Raw genomic sequence first — 26,300 nt, forward strand, 5'->3', positions numbered from 1 at the left:
CAAATCAGTACATTAATATAATATTTAAATAAATCATAACATAATTTTTTAGCAGTATTGCTACAAGAATTATCAAACTAAGTTTATTCATTGGTCTTATACTTAACAACCTAAATACATACAAAACAAACAAAATACAGCTGCATAGGGTCTTTTAACATCAATGGTGATGTAACATTTGCATGAAAATGAATGAATTTTCTGGTGACCCGATCACCAAAAAGGAATTTGACATGGCCTCAACTTTCAAGCTGCGACCGGAGCCTTATTATGTTGTTTCGACGAACTGTATTTCCTCGTGACGAATCTGCATTCTCCAATAAAATATAGAAATAAGATACGGTTTAATCTTTCACTGTATCAAACGTAAAAAAATTAAAACAACTTGCCTGAAGAAGTCCCTCCATAGAAGCTCATACATCAACCAATTCATACCGGAATCACCATCTTTCCCATTTGTGCTAGCGGAAATTGTTCTATATTTAAAACTTTTTGTCAAGACAAAAACGATAACATATGTGGGGGCCACCCATGTATTCAACTTTATGCATTATAATCATTCATATACTGAAACTACTTTATAGGCCACAAAAATATGTATCTAGTTTCATGTATTACAATCCATGCCAAAAAACGCGTCCGATAATGAAAATGTCAAAGAAAAACTGAAGGCGTTTTTGTAGTTCCGGAATATTATAAAACATAGGGGTGTAAATGAGATAAGCTCACTCAAAGCTCGAAGCAAGCCAAGCTTAAACAAGCTTGAGCCTTAAAGGAAGCTTGTATAATAAACAAGCATGAGCCCGAGCTTTACTTATCGAGCTTGAGCTGTGGCTCACGAGCCTAAAAGAGCCTATGATAATAAAACTTTTATTTGGTATATTTAACATGTATTCATATGAAAACAATAATAATTATTATATATAGAAATTATGATAAAGTTAACTAAAAAATATACATTATGTTATATATAAAATGTTTAATTATAAATATATAGAGTAAAATTAATTAAAATGTATATAAATTAATTATTAAATAATAAACGAGACGAGCATGAGCTCGAGCTTGAAATAACCACTCACCAGCCGAGCTCATGCTGCTCATGATCGGTTTAATAAAACCATATAAATACCTGGTTGACTTATAAAGTAGTTTCAAAATATTTGGGTGGCGTTGACATACATTATATATTATGTGTATATTAACAATATATAAAAAATAATTGGACATACCTAGATGTAGATTTTTTCAATTCATCAAACACAGCACGAGGTGAAACACACCCCATTGCAAGCCATGGGGAGATTTTACAAGAAAAATTTGCACCATAAATGCTATCGTTATTTCCATCTTTGGTTTCTTTTGGAGGTTGTCCTTGGAATTCAGTAGCAAATCTTTTAAGTCTGTTTAGTGCTTCGGTTTCACCCCCAATAAGAGTACTTTTGTTAACCGGTTTGACCTACATAAAAGTCAATAATATTAACAAAATGAATGACTTTTGGTTCCCATATCGACATTAATTAAGATGCGTAATTTTAAACCTATTTGGATGTTGTTTTTGAAGTAATGTTTGTTACTTGAATCATAATGAGACACTAGAAACCAGTATGACTTATATAATAGTCAACGATATTAACACAGTTCAAAATCACAAAATGTATCGCTTTCAGGCCGATCATAATCTTAGGTACAAACAAAAAAAACAATATCATGACTTTAAGAATCATAATTTTAAATGATTAAAAATATATTTAAAAAAAATTATTTGACTTGTACAAAAGTCAATGATGTAATAACAATAAACACATTTTCAGCCCCAACCAAAAAATAAAGAGAACAATAATTTGATAACAACAAAAAAAATAATAAAAATCATATAAGCAGTCAATTAAAGAGAACAATAGCTCAAAAATCTTCATAAAAACTAACTTGATAACAGCAATTTAGTTTCAAACACTTGAATAAAACAAACATAATTAGCCCTACCCAAAACTATACCAAATCTTCACCTCAAATTCATACAACAATATATAATTACACACATATATAACTAGATGTTCTTATAAACACAGAAGTCAAATGCCTATATGGTTACACCTCATATTTCTACCAAAACTAGATTATTAAAAAAAACAATCTAGATTTGTTTGCAGCCCTAATCTATGCAGTCAATCTCGGTGGTATATAGGTGGTATCTCGGTTATCGGTCCTCATGTGAAATATCAGTCAGAATATCGGTACCGATAATATCGGCGATATTTTACCGATATTCCCGATATCAGTGTTTTAAGTCTTAATTTTCAAGTTTTAGGTTTAATGTTGGTGGTTTGAGTCTTAATCAGTTCCTACATGCTACAATTGTTAGTGTTTTGCAACTTGCGAAAGGATAATTTGTTAATAGTAGAAGAGTATACTGAATTATTAGTGTTAAAGACTTATTAGGATAATACACACACACACACACCAATATCCCACCAATATCTCACCGCGATGAACCGATATCTCAAATACAGGTCCTCGACCGATACTTTTCCGCATTAACTGCTTAGATACAAAACTACATGTTCTTATAAACTCAGAACTCGAATACCTATATGTTTACACCTCATATTTGTACTCAAACTCAATTGCTTAAAAAATAATAATATTGATTTGTTTGCAGCCCTAATGTTAGTAAACAGTTTAAAAAACAATCAACTCTTGGCCAATCACATTACGTGCACACTTTTAAACCAAGATTATCACATACATTACCAAAAGTCAACATTTTGAAACCATACCTGAGTCATACTACTCGCAGGATCAAGACCCAAATCAGCCAAAGACGGAATCTCACCGGGGTCCACATTCCCGCCAGACGGCAACCCCTTCAACCGATCAACAACCTCAATAACATTCCTCACTTTAACACCCTTAACTTTCTCCCTAAACCCACCGTAATCCATCGGCATATCCTCCAACTTAAACGGCAAATCATCAACATGATACAATGTACTCCCCCAAAAACACTTAATCTCCACACCTTCATCTTTCAACACACTTTCAATCTTCACTTCACCTTAAACCTCATCATTAGACACCTCTCTATGCATATACACCCAGGGGCGGACCCACATAGTGTGGATCGGGGTCCCGGGACACCAATGTTTTTTAAAAATTTATTAGAAGCGGTATATTAAATTTTTTGAGGACCCCATAAGATTTAATACTTGGAACCCATACTATTAATGTTGATGTGGTCTAGTGGAAAGTCTCTTGTTTTATCTTTGAAAGGTCATGGGTTCAAGTCTTACAAGGCTCAGTTTTTGGTTTTTTGTGTTAATTTTTAGTGTTAATCAATCATTTGATTGCTAATGTTGCAATGATAACTTTGGAAACATTCAAACACCTCTAAAATACATATCATTGTTTTCAACTTTATGCATAGTTTTCTTTAGAAACATTCAAACACTTTAAAATATCAGTTTTATTTTTCACTAGTTTAAGTTAATGGTTTTCAACACATGCTTATGAAAGGGTGGATCTAGGTTCTATCTCAAAAATGTTTAAGAAAGGGAAAACAAAGTGTTTATGTGTCAACCCGACCCATTTTGACCCGTTCAGGTAGTGATGATTGAAAAGAAAGTTTTATTATGATATTGTTTTTTATTATGTTCTTCGCCTCGACCCGACCTGAACAACGACCGACCCGAAAAATTTGAACACCGAAAATATGGGACCCCATTGGCAAAAAATCCTGGGTCCGCCACTGTATACACCCCATCAGCCCCAACCTCCTTAACCAATTCAACCAACACAGTTTCGGGCTTTCCGACCCGAACAATAAGATCAGACCCTCTAGCCTGCAAATTCCTTCTCAAATCCTTAACCGACTCGATCACAAACCCTATTCTTGAATTCCCAAACTCACTAACATCGAAACAATAAACCGGTAGCACCGAAATGGATTCGTTGTTAGCCGATATCAAAGACTCGTTGTCGTTAACCCGTAAATCGCTACGGAACAAGACAACCGAGGCGCGGCGAAGAGCCGCAGCATTGGATGGGTCAGTGGGGATGTTAGGGGTTATGGGTAATGGGTTTAAAAGAGGGGTTTTGGAGACAATTGATTTGGGTATTGGTGTTGAGGTTTTGAAGATTGAAAGGTTGGAAATTGATGTGATTTGAGTTGGGAGTTTGATAAATGTGGGGAGTTTAAGGGTATTTGGGGTAATGGTTGGTGGTGGGATGAAATGAATGGGTAGGTGTTTAGGGAGTGAAAGTGTGATGGATGTGAATGGGATGATTTGGGTTTGTTGTTGGTCTTGGTGTTGTGTGTTTGGGGTTTGTGAATCTTGGGGTTTGGAAGCCATTGGAGGAGGATGATGATGATGATGATGATGATGATGATGATGAAGGTTGAAATGTATGTATATAAATTTGAAGGATTTGTTGGATCTTGTGGTGGGCTGGCTGTTTTGGTTTGTAGTGAGTTTGGTGGGACAGTGAAGGTGGTAGGTGATAGGAAGTAGAAAGTGTACAAAACTTTTATATTTTTGATTTAATGGTCATTTTCAACTATGTGGTTTGCTACTTTCGTCACTTCAGTCCAAATTTATATTTTTGTCAATTTAGTCCTCATAGTTTTAAATATTAGCCAATTACGTCCTATCCGTCTAACGGCATCCAGCTATGCCGTTAGTTCAAGGGTATTTTTGTCTTTCTCCTTTTTATTTTGAGTTATTGGTTATTTTCGTCCCTGTGGTTTGATACTTTTGCCAATTCAGTCCAAAGTTTGAAATTTTGTCAATTTAAGTCAGTTTTTTTTCTATAACCCTAGAGAGCATTATCCAAGCCCCAAACAAGTCTGCATTTACTCTGTCGACAACAGTAATCATACCCTTCCTCTCGTATTTAGTTTCTAGACGGTTCCTAAACTCTCCCACATGGTGGAATTCAATGGTAAAGTGGTCAAAGCAATTCTTTGATAAATGCATAATATTTAGGGTTTAGAGATTAACATATCATAACGAAAATCTGGGTCGTAATCAACTATTATACATTAATCAACAAAACAATTTTTAGTTTTTTTCTGTATAATTCGGTTTCAGGGAATTACCTTGACCACTTTACCATTGAATTCCACCATGGAGAAGATTTTAGAAAATGTCTAGAAACTAAATATAAGGGGGGGATATGATTACTGTTATCAACAGAGTAAATGCATACCATTATTTGAGGTTGCTCGATGGTTTTGGGCTTGAATTATGCTCTTCAGGGTTATAAACAAAAAACATAAAAAATAAAAAAAAACTGAATTAAACTGAACATTAAATTGACAAATTTTCAAACTTTGGATTGAATTAGCAAAGATATCAAACCACAGGGACTAAAATGACCATTAACTCAAAATTAAAAGGAGAAAGACAAAAATACCCTTAAACTAACGGCATAGCTGGATGCCGTTAGACGGATAGGACATAATTGGCTAATATTTAAAACTATGAGGACTAAAGTGACAAAATTAAAAATTTTGGATTGAAGTGGCGAAAGTAGCAAACCACATGGACGAAAATGGCCATTAACTCTATATTTTTTATATTTAAATAGTATATTCACATGTTTATTCGTTGTTTATGTGGTTTATTCAAATATGTGATTTTAGTCAAATAGTTTTAAATTTGTGATTTTTGTTCATGTTGTTTCATTGCACTTGCAATTTTGTCATTTTTCCCCCAAATACACTCTATCCTCTCACGTGAGGAGGCTTGTGAATTAGGTCTGAGGCTTATTCGGCGAGAAAAAAGACAAAACTGCTCCTCTTGTGAGGTGCACGCTGCTGGGTTTAACGATCAGACTTAACGAAGTTAATGAATTTGGAGTTAATTGCAAAAGAAATGAAACCCTAGGGACGAAACTCGCAAATTTAAAGCTATTAGACTAAAACGGTAGATTTGAACAAACCATTGGATTTTATTCTTTTACTATTAACCATATAAAAATTTGTTATATAATAAGCTTTTTTTTAAATAGGGGAGAATGTATATGTTATATTATGTTCTAGCAAGTTCCTGAAAAAGCAAATGAAATTGAGATTACACGAGTTTGATTAAGCTATTTTAGGAGTATACTTGTTATCTTAAGCTCTTAACTCATAGAAGCTATTTCACCTTGATGTCCTAAATCATCTTATGAATGAAAATTATATAACGAGTAATAATTCACAGAAAACATATACTATATGAGCAATTAGATAGCTATGATAACTACATGTGGTGCATGAAAGTTTATCATATTAAGGTAGAGAGAGACAACTAAAGTAATTGTTTTATGTGTTACACAATTATAAATGATTATATTGTTATCGTAATTCTCTGTTTTAGCTTTGAGTTTATAGGGAACACAAAATTAAATTCACAAATTAAACAATTGTGATTAAAATAATAGAATCATGATAAAAACTAGGTGGCGTTAAAAATATAACCTGTAGGCGTTTTCTTAGTTTGAGTGTTTTTTTTTTATTTTTCTGTTTGGCGGTTGGCATGACAAGCGTCTTTGATTGGCCCGCTTTGGTGGTTATTATAAAAAAAATTGTTCGTCGTTTAAAAGATATGTTAGCGATTGATAGCAGAAGAAAATCTATGGTGGATGAATCAATGTATATAATCTTGTTAAAGTCAACACATGAAGGTTCAATAATGTGCTTTAACAAACATAAACTAACGAACACAATCAATCAATCAATCAATCATACCCAGTATAATCCCGCCAATAGCAAAGCTATAAGTAGGGTCTGGGGAAACTAACGAACACAAATGAACATAAACAAACAAATGTTCACGAACATAAATGAACGAAGACATATGTTCATCAGTTCATGTTCTGTTGTTTAATTAAATGAACAAAATGTTTTATTCATATTCGTTTGTGAAAACTTAACAAGCGAAGGTTGAATATTTAAAGCACTGCAATGAATCCATGCAATGCATATTTTAACAATGTTCATCACTATGCAATAAAAACGAAAAACTGATACTACAGATATCCATGCCATAATTACCTCAATAAAAATGCGAAAGACAAAATCGGATTATGTTGTATATCACCATTCTTATTATTGATTAGAAGGAAAAAGTGGAACAGTTTAGTTATCTACATAAAAATAGAATGCCTATTAATAAAATGATCAGAAAAACTATAAAACTGATTGGTTGCATTGAACATTGATGCATCCAAACTATTTTTTTTGCTTCGAAAAAGAGCCTTTTTTCGTATATTTTGTAAGAAAACTATAGATTTTTGCAGTACCTGTTAGGAAAATTTAAAGCTGCAATCGCTTGAAGGATGGCGGCGGTTTCATGACATTCGTAACAGCATGTGCAGTTGCCTTCAAATTAAAAAAAAAAAGATCAAATATATGTTACACATCTTATTGATCTTAAAATAATCATAAATGTAGTTATTACCTCAAAGTAGGAATTAAAGTTTAAACGCAAAAGGAATCGCCTAAGAAATGGGGCTCGCTGACTACCAGCGAGCCTGCTGCTTCGCAATATCGTATATAAGGAATTTGATTTCTTGTTATAATCCTGTATAAAATAACAAGAAATAACCAATTTACTTATGAATGGGCGATGTAAGTTATGTTTTTTCTATAATAAACGGGTCAAAAGTATAACTTTTAAAAAAGAAACAAGCTAAAAAGAAAGCGGGTCAAATAAACCGAAACAAATTACAAATACGACTTTCACTTCGGTTTTGGGTTTCACAAAATCTAAATTTCAGCTTCAGTAACCGAAAAGAATCCGGATGCAAATAATGGTTATTTAAGTTTTGCCATTTAGCCCGATCCGCTAGTTACTAATTAAGCTTTAGCCCAACACAATTCAATAAAAAATAATGGTAAACCAATATTAGAAAGTTTATAAAAAGTTAAAGAAAATTACATAAGTGGTCCCTATGGTTTGACCATATAGCAAGTTTGGTCCCCAGATTTATATAACTGCAAACTTAGTCCAATCATTTGTAAGAAGAATGCACGTTTTTCCCCACCGTTAACCCAAGTTAGTTTTTAACGAAAAAGTCGAAATAGTTTTAAGTACCTCAGCTATTTGCTCCAGCTCTTTAATCCTTACATCATCTTCTTGTTTTTCAATCTTCCAACAAAACTGCAAGCAAAGTTTCATGATTCCATCCAATATCCTTGATACCGAACCAATGTCCAAAAAAGATTGTGAAATCAAAGCTGACAAGTATCTGCACGAACCAACATTTTAGCACTTCATCAATGAAGACAACGAACTAAATGATTTACTCACGCTTGATGAAAGGACACCAACTCGGTGAAATCACGTGACTCCTTTATGCGAGATTGCAATGTGTTCCATTGAGATTCAATCACATCCACTTGTATATAAAACTGAAGATTCCGTATCAAAAACACCATGTGTTCTCTAATGTGCCACATTGGTCTAAGGTGGTGTTGTTTCTGTTGAGACGTTGTGGTGGTTTCGCGGTTATTGTGACGTTTGACAAAATCTAAGTGACTTTGTTGCATTACAGATTCCCATGATTTCTCCAACTCCATTTGTGTACGTTTCAACCGGAGTAGATATTGAAAAATTCTTCGGTACCTAAAGCATACAAGCTTATGAACAGGCTAGTTCACAAACCATAAACGTTTAGATATTTTCCCGTTAAAATTAAGGAAAATAATCAAAATGGCCATCTTGACCAATGAGATTGACAAAATAGCCATGAATTTAAAAGAATCCTAATCAACTGGTGTTTGATAAGTGTCCCTTGGTGCAGTAGGGTGTGCCATGTGGAAGCTTCTGGTTGGCTGAAACAATTTCTTAACTAAAAGCAAAAAAACTATTTAGTCAAACTCATAGGTCAAATTGGCAATTTCGGTGATTTGCATAGAATTAATAGATAATGTATATGTCACACAAAGTATTGCAAAGGGTAGCAAGCCACCCGAGCGTATTATTTTGCCGTTTTGTGGCCAGTTTTCAGGTAAAATGACTATTACACCCATGGTTTTAACTCTAAATAACAAAATTATGTAATGCAAAATTACACAGAAGTTGTAAAATAGTCTTTTTACACTGAATTTAGTCAAAACAAAAGTAAAAAAAAAGGCTGGCGGCCTGTTTCAAACAAAAGTCAAAACCTGTGTAAACTAAAAGTAAAATAACTGGAAGGTGTAGTTATTAAAGCCAACAATACCTTGTGAGAACCTCTTCAGTAAAAAACAGTTGTAAGGGCCAGTCAACTTTATATTCAAGGGAAATACCATCCCAGCCATCCAAGGAAGTATCAGATAAGGTATCAAGGCCTACATCACCAAAAGCTTTTGACTGTTGCAAATCTACTTGGTTTGACCTGATGTTGACCCTAAAAGCAAGCAGTAGTTATAAGTACTTATAACTAAAACTATTTGACTGCATGTAATATACAAATGTGGGATTTTACCGCAGTAACACTTTCGATAAATATTTATCATCAGTGATGGTCTTGGTTATGGCCTGCATTAGAAGTATAACATTATGTGGAGGTATCTAATGTCATAACAACCATACAAAATGACAATAATAACACTGGTATGGAAATAAACTACCGTCCGAAATGGAACCATAAGATCAGCTTCAGCTGTTGACCGTCGAGGTGGTAAACGCATTAATTCACGACTCTCCTCAAGAAAGCTCTGAAATAAATTGAAGTTCCATTAGAAAATTGTATGGGTACAAAAGTAATTTTCCAATCAGGCTTTTGATGAAATACGTTTGTAAATTAGCAATAAACTATTACCTGGAAGAAATCACCTTTTGCTAGAAGAAAATAATCTTTAATGGCCCTTAAATGGCCATCTAAATCAGCACGAACAACTACAAGCTACAAAATACAAATATGGACAAAAAAATTAAGTATTTATTGAATGAAATGAAAGTTTAAATATGTATAAAAGCATGCCGGCACTCTACCTGCCAAAGATGGCTGGCTGCAATAGTTCTGATTGAACCAATGGCCTCCTCAAATGATCTTTTGTGGAACTCAGATGATTCCTGTCAAAATGATACAATATTATGTTACAAACTTGAAAACTAAAATATTTTTTTACTATTAACCAATAACCAAATGAGTGAACTATAGACATAGAAAACCAATCCCAGTTACTAACTTATTCCTGTCTATCCTAATTTATGTTTAACTCAAACTAGCAAAATTCATCTTTAAACCAAAACTATTTAACCAAGAAAACAGAAGTATATGCAAGTGCTTAGCAATAATAAGAAGGTAATGACGATAAATTTATATAAATAGAACCTGCAAAGATTTAAGTCTTGATTCGATTTTATCAGCTTCTGATTGTGGCAGTAACTCGTCTCCTGTTAATGATGTATTTAACAAGGGTTCCTTCCTCAAAGATTCCTTAAATGTTTGTGGCCCTGTTTGCTGATGAGTCAGCACATCCACAGACCGGAAGGAGGAACTTGGATTACGAAGAACCCTAATCGCTTTTCCAGAAAATAGAACAGATTCTGCCACCGACACTGGAATGTATTTTGGCAACATTTCCTGAAACAAATTGAAGGAAATTGAAAAGTTAAAATTAGTTCGAAATACAAAATCGATTTCAGTAATTATGTATACAAACTATAGCTTACCTTTGAGATACTGAATCCCATGTACCAATCATTCAAAGATTGATCACTGTTACAAAGTAGAAAGTAAAAACATTAAACCATCGTCCACTTGCAGGCTAAAGAATCAATGTGAAGCAATTACTTACCTGCGGATGAAAAATTCTCCATATTGATCATGAAGAATCCCATATACCATCCAACATGAAAGTTGATTATACATGACTTGATGTCCATGCCAAAGAAGTCTACATTCATGATATAACAAAATAAAGTTGGTTCACACATATTTTCTAGTCAGTTAAAATTTTCTTGCACGTTATGATTTGAAACAGCATATACAAAACTACACCTCTTAATACATGTCTGCAGCTCCGGGACCCCACAATGGGATCGTTTATAAAGAAGATTAAGAAGTCTCCCGCCAAAGATACCATCACGCTCAATCTCCAGAATTAACTCATAAAGAGGTTGAAAGAAAAGAAGAAACTACAATAACCAGTCACCAATGAAAACTCAAAAGAAAACAAAATTAAAATAAAATAAAATAAAAAATAAACAATTTTACCTTATTCAGGCCTTGAATAACTGTAGCCAAGATTGGTAAGGAATCTGCCATCAACTTCTGTTCAATATGCAAAACAGCAGATTGGTAAATGGAAAGAAATTCCACTATGCCATTTGCAATAGCCCTCCTGTAAACACTTTGATTGCCAACAGTCTCTTTCAATGACTCAGAAGTTTGTGACAATGGAGACTCATTCCTTGATCCTATCCAGGTTAAGTTGCGGGACTTTGTGGCAAATCTATCGAGTTCACGATAGTAGAACCCTAATTTAATTATATTCTCAATGATACTCCTGCATCTCATCAGCAACACCACATAATAATCTAACAGTAAGATTCAACATAAAACTATAGGTTATTAATATAATAGAAATTGTTTTAAAGTTAGGCAGATGATACACAAATTCTTCTATGGCATCATTAGTAATCAATTGATCATCACTAATCTAGTAGCAGCATTAATATATATTAATCAATTAATCATCAATTTAAAAATACAGATCATTAATCTAGTAGCAATTACTTTAAATGCAAGCTTTGATAAATAATTTCCTCTACATCATCATAAGTAATCACCATTCCAATTTCAGCCATGTTTCACAATTATCCGTTCAAATTTCAAACTACGCAGAATGTTGAACCGGAATATAATGTGTAAATAATAACTAGATATCTTCCTCTTTGCTCATCCATATGATTCAATTCGATCAACAATACCACATTCAGCTCGTGTTCTAGTTCTAGAAAGTTGATTAATGTCAGTGACTCAGATTATTAATCTAATAGCAATTACTTTAAGTTCAGCCAGTGATACATAGATTCTCCTAGCTATATCATCATTAGTAACCAATCGATCATCTTTAATCTAGTAGAAATTACTTTATATTCATACGTTGATACAAAAATTCTTCTATATCATAATTACTAATCAATCAATAGTCGTCATTACTAATCACCACTCGATTTCAGACGTGTTGCACAAGTTTCAGTTCAATTTTCAAATTCTAACATTACATCCGAAAATAACGTATAAAACTATAAATATAACTATTCGATCAACCATAGTACAATACCAGTGGCATTCAGCTCGTATTCTAGTTCTATAAACTTCATAACATTTTATAAGTATATAGCACTAGCGATTGAAACAATAACCTAATAGCAAACCGAAACCGTAACAACACGAGTAATTATACCTTTCCTCATGTGATATAATAACTGGAGCAAGCTTAAACGTGCATTGATAGATAATATAATCAGTGTAACTGCGTGCCTAGCGATTGAAACAATAGCCTAATAACAAACCAAAACCTTAACAACACGAGTAATTATGAGCAAGCTTAAACCGTAACAATCGGTGTAACTGTGTAATTAACGTTATATATATAAAAACCTAGCGATTGAAACGATATAATCTAATAAACAAACCGAAACAAAACCGAAACCATAACAACACGAGTAATTATACCGTTCCTCTAGTGATCATATAATATCTGGAGCAAGCTTAAACGTGCATTGATAGATACCTAATGAACAAACGGAAACCAAAACCGTAACAACATGAGTAATTAATTATACCGTTCCTACGGTGAAATAATATCTGGAGCAAGCTTAAATTAAAGGTGCATTAATAGATAATAATCGGTGTAACTGCGTAACGTTATATAAACCTAGCGATTGAAACGATAACATTATAAACAAACCGAAACCCTAACAGCACGAGTAATTAATTATACCGTTCCTCGGGTGAAATAAACGAGATATCTGGAGCGAGTTTGAACGTGCATTGATCGGAAATGGATTCGTTGTTGTCCGGTGATAATCCGACGGATTGCTGACGTTCTCTCTCGTCGATGATTAAGTCTCCGGTGTAACCTAACAGTGCGAGTAAGAGTTCGTGTAGCATTGTGGTGAATTAACGGTTTTGGAGAGTGTGAGTGTGGTAAATGATATTTGGTTAGAGCATTTGGATGAAGATGATGGAGTATGGTTACTTTTGGTTAGTTAACTGAATTTGCAAGTGGAGGTTTGTTGTGAGAATTTGGTGCGTGTTTGGTTTGGGCTTGGGCCAAGTATTGAAGGATTATCTTTTGGGCCTTTGAGACATATCAATATATCTAGAGGTGCATAAAATACCCAGTTCCGGACCTGACCTGAAACCGATTCCTATCCGTACTTAATCTGCAGGTACGATCTGGTATTGGGTTTCTCATCGGACATGTACCCGAACCAGTTCCATCTTTACCCGGTCAAAACCCGACCCAACCCTATCCAAAACCCGGTCAAAACCAGGTCATATACCCAGCTATACCCAGAACGGTTCCTACCCGACCAAGTTTTGACTTTTGTTGACCATACCTGGAACTGGTTCTTACACACTTTTGATGCACGTCTAAATATATCTACAGGACTAGAGATGCACAAACCATGTTCTTTTTTGGAACTGGAACTGGTTCCATGTATGGTCTGGTTTTGACCATTTTTGTTGAGGTTATTGGGTTTTGGCCAGGTCAGGTTTGGGTACGGTTTTTCTAAGAAACTCAAACCTGGTTCGTACCTGTGGGTCGAGTACGCTTGTTCCGCTTCCAAGTCAGGTTCAGAAGTTAGAACCGGGTTTTATTCTCAGGTCTAAACATATCATTAGATTTACAAGTAAATCAAAATGGTGAAATTTAAGATCTTGTTACTTATAATTGTCCTCAAGACCTCAAGAGACATTCTTGTATTAAATGGTGTGCTCGTTTCTTGGTAATTTTCTTTCTAAAGATATAAATACACATTCTCGTAATCTCGTATGAGATTGTTTTCGTATGGATAAATAGTTGATCGTTGAGTATATGTTTTGATGATCAAATTAGTAACTAGTATTCAGGAACCAGAGTGTTTGTATATTAAGGTGCGATGAAAATGTGTCACTCTCTATGAGGTTTAGGGTTTAAGGTTCATGGTGAACAAAAGGTATAGATTTAGGAGTAGTGTTAGTGAGTGTGTGAGTTAGTTGTTCTAAATAAATTAAAATCCAGGAACGAATATTGAGAACATTGGTCAAGTCCAAGTTGATTGTATTTAGTAAACATTCCAATCCTCAGTCATTAACTCGTTGATATAAGACATGTTGAAGACTTGAAGCTAAAACTCGTATGAATCAATGACCATGTATATCGGGTAAAGGAGAGTCCCTCCTATTTAAATCCGTCTAGGTGGGTGTGCCAGTGATATTTCATCATCTCTCACTTGAGCAAAGATTGAAGAATCATAAACGACATGTTAAAAGGGGACTCGAGGCTATGATCCTCGGGCACCATCTATAGAAATATTAGATAATAAGTATATGAGAATGTATGTCAATAAACAAGTGTACAGTGTAGATGATATGTAGAGAATTATTTGAAGAGGAATCCATTCATTACAATATTGGAGACACCATGTATATGTATTTGATTATCCATAGGAAATGAAGAGTTAGGACTTACTCTACTCTTACTGGATAGTTGTTTTTGAAACAAAAGGTTTATTTTTAAATTACCAATGGCTTGAAGAATAAAACTAAGATAATGTATGAAAAGTTGATAAGCACAAGAATATGAATCAATAATTGAGTCAAGTGGCTTTTGATAGTCCATAAATGTGAATTGTTCCAAACTTTAAGAGGTATCTCGACTATATTCCTTTCCTTATTTAACAACTTTGGCAACTTGATTTCTATCCAAATTGACTTTTCATTTTATATGAATTCTCTCTTTTCAAAGGTACAAACATGACTCCATTAACAATTAATATATGCATTAATATTATAAAATGATTATAAAATGATGTTAAATTGTGACGTTATACTCAAGATACTTGGCCTTTTTGGTTCATGTCATTGTTGATATACACATTTTTAAACCCCCAAAGCCAACACTTGCACGTTATGTTACTTTTGTTTGAAGTGATCTGAAGTAAAACATGAAAAAGGTTAAATTAAGAACGTGAAAATTAGAACATGATTCAAATCGATCTAAAAATTTACACTAAAATCTACACTAAACACGACTTCAAGTCAACTTGGTTTGATTTCTTATTTTACTAAACCTATTAGTAAATCATTATGTTTTTCAACAAGTACATAACAAATGGCCATGATTTGAAGGAAAAAAAACTGGATAATCAGAAGTCATAAACTTAAAATCTCATTTATCGACGTGTGTACACCAAAACGTATTTTAGTTAGTCGTGTTCTTTATTTTTGTATGGTGATGTGATTTACTATGGTGCCTTGGGACGTTTAAATTGTTTTTGCTTGAGACGTTTAACATTTAAAGCCTCAAGGTCCTCAAATATATATAACATTAGTTTATTAAATAATAATAAAAAAAAAGCTTACTGTTTTTGAAGTAAAATATTGCAATTCATAAATAATAGTTTTTTACTTTTTTTTTAACAGCCAACGAATTTTTAAATGGTCTACTGACTAAATTCACTATATCATGATACACTCGTCTTCCGATCCGGGGAAAACTCTCACCTAAGGCCAACGCTTGTAAACGCTCGTCTGAAGGCACAACAATTCGATGAAATAAAACTCGTTCAATTCAATAAACTAACTAATGAAAAACCACCTACTCGTCGAGTTTTACATCATCACGCTGATGCCTCTGAAACTAAATGTTGTCAGCAAGAATTAAACATGTATTACATTGTATCTACTTTTTAAAGTAGTATTTTCTATATAAAATTTGTACCTAGGTTTTTCTCGAACGGTCTAGTTGATACAGTTGGTTAATGGTTACAACTTTAAAGTTAAAAGAGTTTAAACGAGTCAAGCTGGCTACACATGATTCCATACCAACATGTTGACCAACGTTGACATCTTTTGTAAAAAGTTAAAACTAAAGTCGCGAAAAGAAACCGGCTTTTCGCCACGCGTTATAGCCGCCCAATAATAATATTCACCCTTTATATTTTCGAACCCGGTTCAGTTTCCTCTATAAATAGTACCCTCTTGTTTCTCTACTCCATCACCAATTCACTAGTAACTAGTTTTCATTCTAAGTTTCTAACTTTCTATCGCTCCGCTAGTTCGAATCGGTTATATCATTGATCGAAGAAATGGCTAGCGCTAATCGCGTCTCATCCTTCATCGTTGATCAACTCTCCATTGTTGCCAGGTAATTTCGCACTTGGATCCTCTCTATTTGAGCATAGTTGTGTTTCTACAAAAGAACGACAACTGTATTATAAAAAAACTATTTGGTAAGAAACTAGAAAGTGGTATCAAATATCAATACACACAGAGGCGTAGCTTAGTTGGGGCCAAGGGTGGCCCCGGACCCCTCCGTTTTTTCGCTCGGTGATGTAAAGCTATCCTTTTTCAGGTGAAAATTTTTATACACGGTGTATATTTACCCGTTTCCGGCCAAAACTTTGACCCCGGCCCCTCCGTTTTTTGCTCGGTAGTGTAAATTTATCATTTTTCGGCCGAAATGTTTTATACATAGTGTAAATTTACTCGTTTCCGACCGAAATTTTGAGCCCGACCCCTCTGTTTTTTTCATTGGGTAGTGTAACTTTATCTTTTTTCGACTAAAAATTTTTATACATAGTGTAAATTTACCCGTTTCCGACCGAAAAATTTTGAGCCAGCCCCCTAGAGTTTATGAATTTTTTTTACATATTGAGGCCGCCCCCCTCGACGTATATGTCCAAGCTTCGCCATTGAATACACACCGACTCAAAAAACCCATAACTTTTAGTTTAAAACACAACTTTTCAAATCTAACTAGCTGATTCATGAAAAAAAACACGGTGTCAGGGATAGACCTACACTTATGGTGTAGGGATCGATCGTATCCTATGAAGAAAAAGATTAGAAGTATATATATGTTAAAATCTTGATCGACCCCTATGAGAAAATATCCTTGGTCCCCTAGTTAAAAACCGCAAAAGTTTGTTTTGGTCCAGTTCGTTTTTGCACATTTTAGAGATTCACGATCTAATTATTATGGTTTGGTTAATTATTGTCACAGACGTGGATATGCAACAGGGACACAAGGGAGTGTATCCGGAACCGTGAGGGGAAGTGGGGTCGCTATGATGAAGAAAGCGGGCGAGGACTCGAAGAAATCAACTACATGGGTTCCGGATCCGGTCACGGGCTACTACAAGCCAGAGAGCCAAATAAACCATGTTGATGCCACTAAACAAAAAAAACGTGGGAACTAAATTTATTGATGAATTGATTGTGATGTTAAAGTATGAAGATGAATGCAGCTGATTGGTTTTGTTCATGTGATTATTAACACCATATAATTGTGTAATTCAAAAGTTGTTTATGGATTATGAATTTATGATTAATACAAATTGAATACGTCTTTAATATTACTATATTTAGGAAGGTATTTAATTTAGAATAAACTTTTATACTTATTTCTTTATTAGTTACGTGACTACGTCTAATAATCAAACGTTATATTATCATAATAAAAGTTCTTTAAAAAATATATATATAAAGGTATTGATATTTTTAGTTAATTTTTAATAGTTTATATGCTATAAATCGTACTAAACGTTGTGACCAAGTTTTAACAAGTAGTTCTCTAATACACGTTTGTACAACACATAATTAATTTGAAGTATAACTTTTTGAGAATCATATGAATCGTTTGTCCATTTATATATATGTTAGCAATAAAGAGTTAAGAAAGGAGTAAAGCAAGTATCCTAATTATCATACTAACGTATAGCAAAGATACATGTGTTTACATAGTTCTCGTATTACTCTATTCAAAAAAATTTAATTAGTTTTTTTTAATGAATGTCTCTACACAATTACACACTAAAATGTGCATGGTGTACGGAGATGGAGACCCTTTGGTTGTACGGAGAGAAAATTGGGTTTATAACTTGCTAGATTTGCACATCTTCGAGAACATAGTAAAGGACTTGAGGATAATAATTCTTGAAAATGTATGATTAAGGATAAAGAATTATAAAGAAATATATAGTTTTGATTAGAAATTGTTATTTGCCTTATTTTTGTCTTATTAGTGATAAGCTAATTATAATTTTAATATCCCTATGCATCTTAAAGTTCTTTTTAATTCAACTTAATTTAATTTTCTATATATGTATCTTTTTTGTTCTTTTAGTACTAAATAATATATAATTGTAATATTTTATTTTTAAATTATAATCTTGTATTTTATTATTTGTTACTATTATTACTATCTTTACTTATTTGTTTAGTACTATGACTGATGTTTTATTATTATTATTATTATTATTAATTGGTTTATTGTTGGTGCTTCATTCAACATATACTTATGATTTTAGAGCTGAGTGTTTATCTAATAACAACCTCTTTATTTTTTCGGATAGCTGTGTTATTTGTGGGATTATATTAGGTATATGATTCTCGTTTTTGGTGACTTGTATAATTAGCTATCGACTGTCCACAAATAGTTGTCAAAAATATTAAGAAGATGCTGCGTTATTTCCAAATTAAGAAGTGAGAAGGAAGCACACAAGTAGACAAGTGGAATAATTTTCGTATAAAACAATTGACCATTCCATGAATGATCCCTCTGGAGTCTGGACCCTCCAAACACATCGATCATTGCTCGTTCAAAGAATCTGCCTCCAACTTGTTTCATTGAGTATAATTCACAAACACGATATTTATTTTTATTTATTATTATTGCTAACTTGGTCTTTAATAAGGTATAAATAGTAGCGTTAGAAAATTATATAAGTTTTTGAATTCATCAACCGATGAATCCTGCAAAACACATCGCCCTTAGCCATGTCACATGAAGATATGTCTTTCATAACCGCCTTGGTGTGAGAATGAGTATTGGAACATATTGAAATAAACCGTATGTAGTTGTGAGATAGTGAGCAACCTGAATCGCATGTCGTCACTGGTATAAATCACATGTCATTGTCAATGTTTGACCGTCCCACATGGGCATAACCACATTGATAATGATAGTTTAAGATCTTATTAGTGGTAAGGTAACATGTACTCCACATAGCTTGCATCGTGGGTGTACATGACTGTGACTAAGTCCTAACAGGACGAGTCAAATATCGAATCTAGTGTCATATCTTTTCAATTACCAGTTCCCGGTTTAGTTTATTTATCATTGTTGAATCGAGCTCTTAAGCTATAGTCGTTAGCTAGCTTTGAATACGGTCAAGTTAGTTATCAATTGCTTTGTTATTAGAAAAAAGGAGGCATATTTTACCAATTAAAATGTGTATGAACACATATAAAGGGAAACCATATTTAGCTAACGGTCGATGGCTACATGCCATGTTAGCAATTGAATCAGTGAAAAATATAGGGTTCATATTTCATACTCGTGAAATGTTGAGGAGTTGGATGGCAGGCGTTGACGGGAAAATTGATGAGCTTAAACACGGGTATATATTTATTTGTGATAAAGATATTAACACTAACTGACACATACTTAAAAATACCAAAAAAATCAGTTACATATACAATTTAACCAAAACTGATCAACCAATGCTCACCCAATCACCCTTATTAAAACCTACCTCAATTGATATCATGCCAATATCAGTTAGTGATTTAGTGGTATCTCATTCTATCTTGATAATTTTAATTACTTTGAATCTAATAACATCTTATAGAATCTTAACTACTTATTATTTTATTTTATTATATATCTTATTTTTCTTTTTTAAAAGAATTGGGTTTTAATAAATTTTATTTATAAAAGTTTGACAGTTAAATTATTATTTTTGGTTAATCAAATCGAAAACAAAAACAATATATTTTTTGAATGGTCAACAACAGAGAATTACCTAGGTACTCCGTAAGGGGTGACCCAATAACAAAATGTCATTTCCAGCTGGCCCAACTAGCCGTATGAACTATGAAGGTCTTAAGCACCTTCGAGTTATCTCCAACACTGGTGGTAAACCCGTACGCCCTCAGAATCAAACCAGAGATCACAAAGATCATGGTCTTCTTTCATTAAGCCACCTACGACCTCCTTAAAGTGTTGTTGTCTCTAAGTATCGAACCGGTGTCACTACATTGAAAAACTCAGAGTTCTTACCACTACACAACATTAAAAAGGACACAAAAACAATATTACAATAGCTAAAAGTTGGATCAAACCAAGAATAAAAACAATATTACAATAACAAAAAGTTTCAATATCTATTTATGGAATTTAGATATTCTTAATAAAGGAAACCCAACTCCATTCTAAAATTAGTCCATAAAACCAAGCTTATAAAACCCATTCTGAACCTTAAATCCCATCAAATCAACTCATAACACTTGTTTCTCAATTCTCAAGAGTCATCTCCAAGTCCACGATCTACTTTCAACACCCGCTAAAAAGTTAGAAAATTAATGTATGTTCAAACATGGTTTATGTTATCATTCTTGATTCTAGTTACAATAATAGTCATAACTTATATACTATTTTCTGGGTATTTATGTTACGTGCCAAAAGTATAGGGACTCTGGACTTGTTATGTGTTAGAAGTTAACGGCAGAGTGTTTAACGTGACATAATTCTTGCGTCAACTGATATGATCAAAAGAAAGAGACGCAAGAATTAGGTTACAATCAACACGATAGTTTGTTAATCTTTTCATCATATTCTTAAGTATAGACTCCATTGACTAACTAACCGTAACGCATAGCCGTTTCCAAGAATAGTTAAAAAAAATAGGCCGAAGCGGGATTTGTTTTTTCCCTTAAGCAAAGAGATTTTTTTGTCGGATTTAAACAATTCAATTTTTAAAAATAAGCTTATTTGATTATGATATGAGTTGTACAAATTTAATGAGTTGAGTAATTGGATTTAAATATTAAAAATACTTTTTTTTCATAAAAAAATATATAAAATAAAGTTTTTTTCTTTTAAATTTTTCGGGCCTAGCGGGGTGTTGGGCCAGTGTCGGCCGACCAACCTGCCATCCTTGAGAGTCGGCCTTGCCGTAATGACCAATTATGACTTCTAACAGAATTAACCCCTCAACTATTAGAAAGTACAAACTAGTCCCTATACTTTTGACACGTAACAAAATATGGCTGGCTTATGTAATGATTCTGATTTTTGTTTCCTTGTATATGAATCAGGTTAGATTAGCAACATGGGGAAAAACATTGACAAGTTAAAACATAGAGTGTGTCTCCTACTACGCGTGCAAAAGTGGGCGGCGGGTGCCAAAGCTAAATTATCCGAGGCCACAACCTTCAGTAACGCTAAACAAGACGCAACGTGTTTTAACTTACGTCATGGTGATAAGACATCACGAAAAACTTATTCCCTTAAAGAACATATATACGATGGCAACACTTTTGAAACTAGTGTCTCGCGTCCTTATCAAAGGAAGGACCTTGAATATTTCGATACCCAAAAGTCTACTTTGAAGGAAATCGTTCAAGCGTTAGAAGACAACGACACACAAGTAGTTGGACTCGTTGGTCTAGCAGGTGCAGGTAAAACAACGCTTGCGAGTGAAGTTGCTATGGAAATGAGCAACCGGTTTGCAAAGATTGTGTTTATAACACTCTCACCAAGTGTTGATGCTAAAATGATACGAGAACAAGAAGAGGTTCGCGTTGCTACAAGTCTAATACTTCAAAAAAAGAAGGTTCTAATCATTCTAGACGACGTTTCAGAGAAACTGGAGCTACATGATTTGGGCATTCCGTGTGGGAGTAGGCACACAAGTTGCAAGATTTTGCTTACGTCTAGAAACATGGACGTGTGTATCGCCATGGGCGCTAACAAGACTATTTTGGTAAAACCCTTGACAGAAAGCGAAGCATGGATCGTTTTTCAACACGCACTTGGTGACATTCATTTGGACAATAGATTGAAAGAAGTGGCATTTAATATTATCAAAGAATGTCATGGATTGCCACTCTTTGTTGAATCGTTAGGAACGACTTTGAGAAGAAACCTAATAAGTTTTTTGGAGAGATCGCTTTGTGAACCGAAAGCTCCAACCGCTGGGATGTTAGTTGGTTCAAGGTAATGAAGTTGTCAATGGTACCGTCCATATGTCTCAAGAGGAATGATATGAATATCAGCAACTTATGTCTGCCATCTTATTTTTTTTTTGTTGATCTTGATATATTAGAATGATGTTTCTTTAATTATGATATTACATATTTTCTTTAATTCTTCTACAACTTCATAAGATACAAAATTTTTATCAATTGAAAACTCGTGAAACAATCGAAAACAATAGTACAATAAGTATTTTAAAATCATAACATACTTAACGAGACGATGTTTAAAACCAAGCCAAGCAAAGTGAACTCAGTTTAAAGCCAAGCCGAGCTTGAGCTCAAACTTTCGGAAGGCAACTCGGTTTAAAACCGAGCAGAGCCCAAGCTCACACTAGCTCGACTCGGCTCCACTCGTGAGAAACCCTTGTGGTATATCATTCTATCTTTGATGATTCCAATTACTGTGAAATTGACATATCAATACAATTATTTGAATATATTCAAAATTAACAAATAATAAATCTCTAATGAATTGACATCAAAACTATCAGGAATTCAAAGCATGATTCATTTCATAATATAATATTTCATAGTATCATTTCCAACATATAACATTCCAAAACCACAAAAGAATAATTATTCGGAATCGCAAATACCGTAGCGATCTCATCCCTATAACGACGAAACAACCGCATTCGATCTCTTATTCCTCACTAACACACCTCCATCACTATTCGAAACCCCATCACAGTCCATCCCACACCCGCACCGCGGACAGAGCTCAAAATTATCAATAGGAAACCCGGCCGAAGCAATCCCAACCGAAAATCCTAGCTCATCATCCGTTACATAAACCTCAACAATATTAAGCCAAAACAAAAACACCTTCACGCCAACTCCTGTCAAATTCGTTAACCTACCTTTCGAAATAACACCTGCAATTACTTTATACAACGAATACTTTCCACATCGAAAGTAAAGGTAAACGGGCAATAAATTGCCCCGCTAGCCTTTTTATACAACAAAACTAAAACTAGGCCTATAAACGAACCGAACGAAAACGTGCAACTAATCGAACATATATCTGTAATTCTGTATTGACATTCATTCGTGTAAAAATGAACATGTTCGTCGTGGTTCGTTAAAAATCTAAACTCACAACTTGCAAATGTAAACGAAGATATATAAAAAACATAACGAATAACACGATTCATAAATGAACAAAAATGAACAACTATAAAATATTAAATGCATGAATCATCCAAAAAAACATCTAAAATTACATTAATTATTTTAATTTTTTTGTTAAAATACATAGTTAATGAGTTAAATAAACAGACATGAACGAAAATAAACAAACTAATGAAACACGTGTTCTAATAAATATGGTCTAAGTCTGTTCATTTATTAAATAAACGAACTTCACGTCTCGCTGAGTGTCATAGTTAATGAGTTAAACGATCAGACATAAACGAACTAATGAAACACATGTTCTAATAAATTGTCTGTTTGTTTATTACATAAACGAACTTGATGAACTAATGAAACACGTGTTCTAATATATTGTTCAAGTCTGCTAGATTATTAAATAAACGAACTTTTCGTATTCTAATGAAACAGATGATAGTTAATAAGTTAAACGAACATAAACGATCAGTTAAACGATCAGACATAAACGAACATAAACGAACTAATGAAACAGATGTTCTAATAAATTGTCTGTAAACGATCAGACATAAACGAACATAAACGAACTAATGAAACAGATGTTCTAATAAATTGTCTGTATGTTTATTAAATAAACGAACTTAATGAAACATGTGTTCTAATAGGTTGTTCAAGTCTGTTTGTTTACTAAATAAACAAACTTCACGTCTTCGCTTGAATGTCATAGTTAATAAGTTAAACGAACAGAAATAAATGAATGTCATAGTTAATAAGTTAAACGAACAGAAATAAATGAATGTCATAGTTAATAAGTTAAACGAACAGAAATAAACAAACTTAAATGAACTAATGAAACACGTGTTCTAATAAACTGTCCCAAGTCTGTTTGTTTATTAAATAAACGAACTTCACGTCTTCGCTGAATGTCATACTTAATGAGCTAAACAAACTGACATAAACGAACTTAAGTGAACTAATGAAACACGTGTTCTAACAAACTGTTCAAGTCTGTTCGTTTTTTAAATAAACAAACTTCACGTCTTCGCTGAATGTTCGGCTAGTTTACATGCCTAACTAATAGCAATCATAGGGCTGTAAACGAACCAAACGTTCAGCGAACAATTCATGAACCGTTCAGCAGGAATTTCGTTTATGTTTGTTCGTTTAATAAACGAACGAACATAAACAAGAAATTTCGTTCGGTTTTTAAAACGAACTTCACGTCTTTGCCGAATATCATAGTCAATTAATGAGTTAAACGAACGGACATAAACGAACACAAATGAACTAATGAAACACGTGTTCTATTCTAATGATGGGTTCATTTACAGGTCTAGTTAACAGTTATTAATACCAAATGTTTTAAAACTTACCTGCAATAGTCGATTTGTACTTCAACTCATACGTGCCTTCTAACGAGAAGCTACAAGTGCCATTAAAAAACACTTTGAATTGTCCGTTGGATTCGTTCAGTTCGTATCCGGTAACGCCGATCGGGAGTATGCCTTTCGGAAAGCCGTACGATTGGATGACGTCATAGGCGGTGATCGGTGATGAGATTGATGGTGGTGAGAGTATGAGGACTGAGAGAGTGAAGATGATGGTGGTGATTGGTGACATTAGGGTTTTAATTTATGTGTTAATATGGTGAGTTAACGGATTTAACAGTCTGTTGATGGATCTGGTTTTTGGTGGTTAATGGTTAACAAAGTGACAAAGTAAAGATGATGATGATAATAATAATAATAATAATAATAATAATTTTTCGAGATGCTTCAATAGGTGGGTTAAGTTTGGATATGGATTGATTGATATCTTTTAAGCGTTATCGGTACGGCTCTTGAGTCGTGACTTGTGTTTGATACATGATGATGAAATAATATTTTTAAGGGCTGGTAAATATGATACTAAACATTATGTTATTATGTATATAAAACACCTCATCATAAGTTTGCTAAAGTTGTCAAAGGTTGTTTAAAAGCTTGAGGATTGTAATTTGTTTAAATCTTTTTAAATAAAATTAGCTAAAAAGACTAGATTTGAAATGACTAAGGTTGAAACGGTTCATTTTTGTAACCGAGTCAAGGTCGACTCAAGTTGTGGCTCGGAACGTTCACTTGATGTTAGGCTTGTTTCACTTCAAGCTTGAGCTCGAGCTTAGTTGACTCGTTTGATTTCAAGCTCAAGCTCGAACCCATCCTGACTCGACTTGTGGATAGCCTACCGTCGAATGAGAAATCCGTGTCTAATCACTAACTTTGTGATGTTATTCCGAACGCATTTGCATTTTAATTTCAAATATATTTTTTTATCATTTGGCATTGTTGTTTAATCTTTTGTCAAAATGACTTTCATCACCTTGCAAAATGCCCTGTATGTTTTTTTCAAAGTTGTGTTTGATCCCAGTCTAAAAAAACCACTACAATTGTTGCATCAAACTTTGTTAGAATTGTGTGACATTTCACTTAAATAAAAGTATACATAGATAGCTGATTCGTCGTCATATGAAGAATTTTTGTAACAACTTTACTTGAAGGAAAACATGCCACTTTGGGAAGTCATTTGAGAGCGTTTCCCCCCAACGTTTTAGACTTAAGAGAATAGAAAGCGTTTACGGGAAATGTGATTAATTGAAAACATACAATGCATATTTACAAGACCTATTAATACTACTAACATATAAGGGCAAAAGAGTAACAAAGAATTCGAAAAATCGGTTAAAAGGAGCCAAAATCTGACTATATAGTCATAGTCGTCATACAACAGCTAGTCTCACAATTTAACTATAAAAGGGCATGTTTCAACTTTGTTAGAAACCATTTCTAAAACTCGGTTCTTGATAACCAGGTTCCAACCCTATTTCGGTGGAAGCTTAGTGAAACCGATATAAAACCATCAGGTAGGTTTGGAACCCAACCGGTTGCGCGATATGACCGGCTTTGGGTCTAAAACCG

At 33.7% G+C, this 26,300-nt stretch overlaps 2 protein-coding genes and 2 pseudogenes across 4 annotated transcripts; all 4 read right to left on the reverse strand.

Moving 5' to 3' along the window:
* LOC143600012 (blue-light photoreceptor PHR2-like) lies at positions 1 to 4,352 on the reverse strand (annotated as a pseudogene). The gene is made up of 5 exons (XR_013147399.1): positions 3,761 to 4,352; positions 2,781 to 3,100; positions 1,233 to 1,459; positions 390 to 476; positions 1 to 307 (listed from the first exon to the last, which is right to left on the reverse strand). The product of XR_013147399.1 is annotated as a blue-light photoreceptor PHR2-like (transcript).
* A 3,574-nt stretch (positions 4,353 to 7,926) lies between these two features.
* Positions 7,927 to 12,017, reverse strand: LOC143600013 (gamma-tubulin complex component 4-like; annotated as a pseudogene). Its single transcript, XR_013147400.1, has 6 exons — positions 10,309 to 12,017; positions 9,966 to 10,046; positions 9,793 to 9,876; positions 9,602 to 9,688; positions 9,211 to 9,509; positions 7,927 to 8,612 (listed from the first exon to the last, which is right to left on the reverse strand). The product of XR_013147400.1 is annotated as a gamma-tubulin complex component 4-like (transcript).
* LOC143600009 (gamma-tubulin complex component 4-like) lies at positions 10,682 to 13,098 on the reverse strand. Its single transcript, XM_077077822.1, has 5 exons — positions 12,929 to 13,098; positions 11,194 to 11,485; positions 10,988 to 11,114; positions 10,775 to 10,873; positions 10,682 to 10,695 (listed from the first exon to the last, which is right to left on the reverse strand). Exons 1-5 carry the CDS (start codon positions 13,096 to 13,098, stop codon positions 10,682 to 10,684), a joined length of 702 nt encoding a protein of 233 aa, XP_076933937.1.
* Positions 13,099 to 22,817: 9,719 nt separating this feature from the next.
* On the reverse strand, positions 22,818 to 25,025 carry LOC143600015 (uncharacterized protein At5g01610-like). Its single transcript, XM_077077825.1, has 2 exons — positions 24,720 to 25,025; positions 22,818 to 23,114 (listed from the first exon to the last, which is right to left on the reverse strand). Exons 1-2 carry the CDS (start codon positions 24,964 to 24,966, stop codon positions 22,852 to 22,854), a joined length of 510 nt encoding a protein of 169 aa, XP_076933940.1. The 5' UTR covers positions 24,967 to 25,025; the 3' UTR covers positions 22,818 to 22,851.
* Between the last annotated feature and the right edge of the window lie 1,275 nt (positions 25,026 to 26,300).

This window comes from Bidens hawaiensis, unplaced genomic scaffold (assembly GCF_021521415.1).
Source record: "Bidens hawaiensis isolate Kalapana, Puna unplaced genomic scaffold, B.hawaiensis_p1.1 tig00053215_1, whole genome shotgun sequence".
In the NCBI taxonomy this organism is placed as follows: Eukaryota; Viridiplantae; Streptophyta; class Magnoliopsida; order Asterales; family Asteraceae; genus Bidens; species Bidens hawaiensis.

Coding starts and splice junctions, on each gene's coding strand:
- LOC143600009 (XM_077077822.1), bottom strand. CDS start 13,098: ATGCTACACGAACTCTTACTCGCACTGTTAGGTTACACCGGAGACTTA. Junction 11,486..12,928: donor TTTATTTCACCCGAGGAACG/GTATAATTAATT, acceptor GATGAGATGCAG/GAGTATCATTGAGAATATAA. Junction 10,874..10,987: donor GGTCCCGGAGCTGCAGACAT/GTATTAAGAGGT, acceptor TCATGAATGTAG/ACTTCTTTGGCATGGACATC.
- LOC143600015 (XM_077077825.1), bottom strand. CDS start 24,966: ATGTCACCAATCACCACCATCATCTTCACTCTCTCAGTCCTCATACTC. Junction 23,115..24,719: donor GTACAAATCGACTATTGCAG/GTAAGTTTTAAA, acceptor AAGTAATTGCAG/GTGTTATTTCGAAAGGTAGG.